A 1,355-nucleotide genomic window follows, 5' to 3' on the forward strand; every position below is an offset into this window, starting at 1 on the left:
CTAACACGGCTAGCTAGATAGCGAATCACGCTAACTGTTTAGCTAACATTCGGCCAGCAAACTAAAATCTATCTATGGGCTGTATGCGATTATAGAGAGTGAATTACATAGTTTATTTGTCATCTTGCTAGCTAATTATCTAGCTGTGGTCATCTGGCTAGTATCAACAAGGGCTTTCTACAACAACAGCAGAATTAGCACAGCTAGCTAGCTAGACCAGGGCGTTGGCTATCTAGACCAGGGCTCTCCAACCCTGTTCCTGGACAGCTACCCTGTTCCTGGACAGCTACCCTGTTCCTGGACAGCTACCCTGTTCCTGGACAGCTACCCTGTTCCTGGACAGCTACCCTGTTCCTGGACAGCTACCCTGTTCCTGGACAGCTACCCTGTTCCTGGACAGCTACCCTGTCCTGTAGGTTTTCGTTTCTACCCCAGTTGTAACTGACCTGATTCAGCTTTTCAGCCAGCTAATTATTAGAATCGGGTGCACTAGATTAGGGTTGGAGAGCTCTGATCATAAAGGAACACACAGGGAGATGCAATGCCCAGAAAAATGCCACCTTCTGGTTTGGATATTTTAACAAGACTGAGTGGCTGACGACTTCAAGGTCTTTGCTGTGTGAACACAAAAGAGATTGACTGCAGACACTCTGTTCAGAGGTGCTAAGTACCGTCGGCAGGAAAACGTTAGCAATCCTACACGTTTATGTGAAAAGTGGGGAAGTCAGGAAAAATAGTAAATGGGGACTTAAGCTTCACGCACGCACGCACGCACACACACACACACACACACACACACACACACACACACACACACACACACACACACACACACACACACACACACACACACACACTAACACACACACTAACACACACTCACACTAACACACACACACACACACACACAGTGTTATTACCTGGTAGAGATGAGGTATCCATGGGGCTGAGGCAAACAACTGACCCCAGCTACGGTCACCCCTCCCTGGATGTCTTGGTAGTGCATCCCCAGGTTGGACCCATGGATGGTCACCAGCACACCCCCTTCCACCGGACCACTCACTGGCTGGATCTGATAGGGACAGGGACAGGGGGAGAGAGGGGTTTAAATTGATCTGATAGGGACAGGGGGAGAGAGAGGTTTAAATTGATCTGATAGGGACAGGGGGAGAGAGGGGTTTAAATTGATCTGATAGGGACAGGGACAGGGGGAGAGAGGGGTTTAAATTGATCTGATAGGGACAGGGGGAGAGAGGGGTTTAAATTGATCTGATAGGGACAGGGACAGGGGGAGAGAGAGGGGTTTAAATTGATCTGATAGGGACAGGGGGAGAGAGGGGTTTAAATTGATCTGA

General features: G+C 48.9%; 1 protein-coding gene across 1 annotated transcript in view; it reads right to left on the reverse strand.

The window, feature by feature from the left end:
* Window positions 1–1,072, reverse strand: part of LOC311119581 (plexin-B3-like) — a gene marked incomplete at its 5' end in the record, with an annotated part of 2,816 nt that extends 1,744 nt beyond the window's left edge. Inside the window, one exon of the mRNA XM_084194256.1 lies at window positions 921–1,072. Coding sequence (XP_084050382.1) covers window positions 921–1,072 — 152 coding nt within the window. The remainder of the gene's footprint in view (window positions 1–920) is intronic.
* Between the last annotated feature and the right edge of the window lie 283 nt (window positions 1,073–1,355).

The sequence above is a fragment of the Coregonus lavaretus genome (assembly GCF_964263955.1).
Source record: "Coregonus lavaretus genome assembly, contig: HAP1_SCAFFOLD_10459, whole genome shotgun sequence".
Lineage (NCBI taxonomy): Eukaryota > Metazoa > Chordata > Actinopteri > Salmoniformes > Salmonidae > Coregonus > Coregonus lavaretus.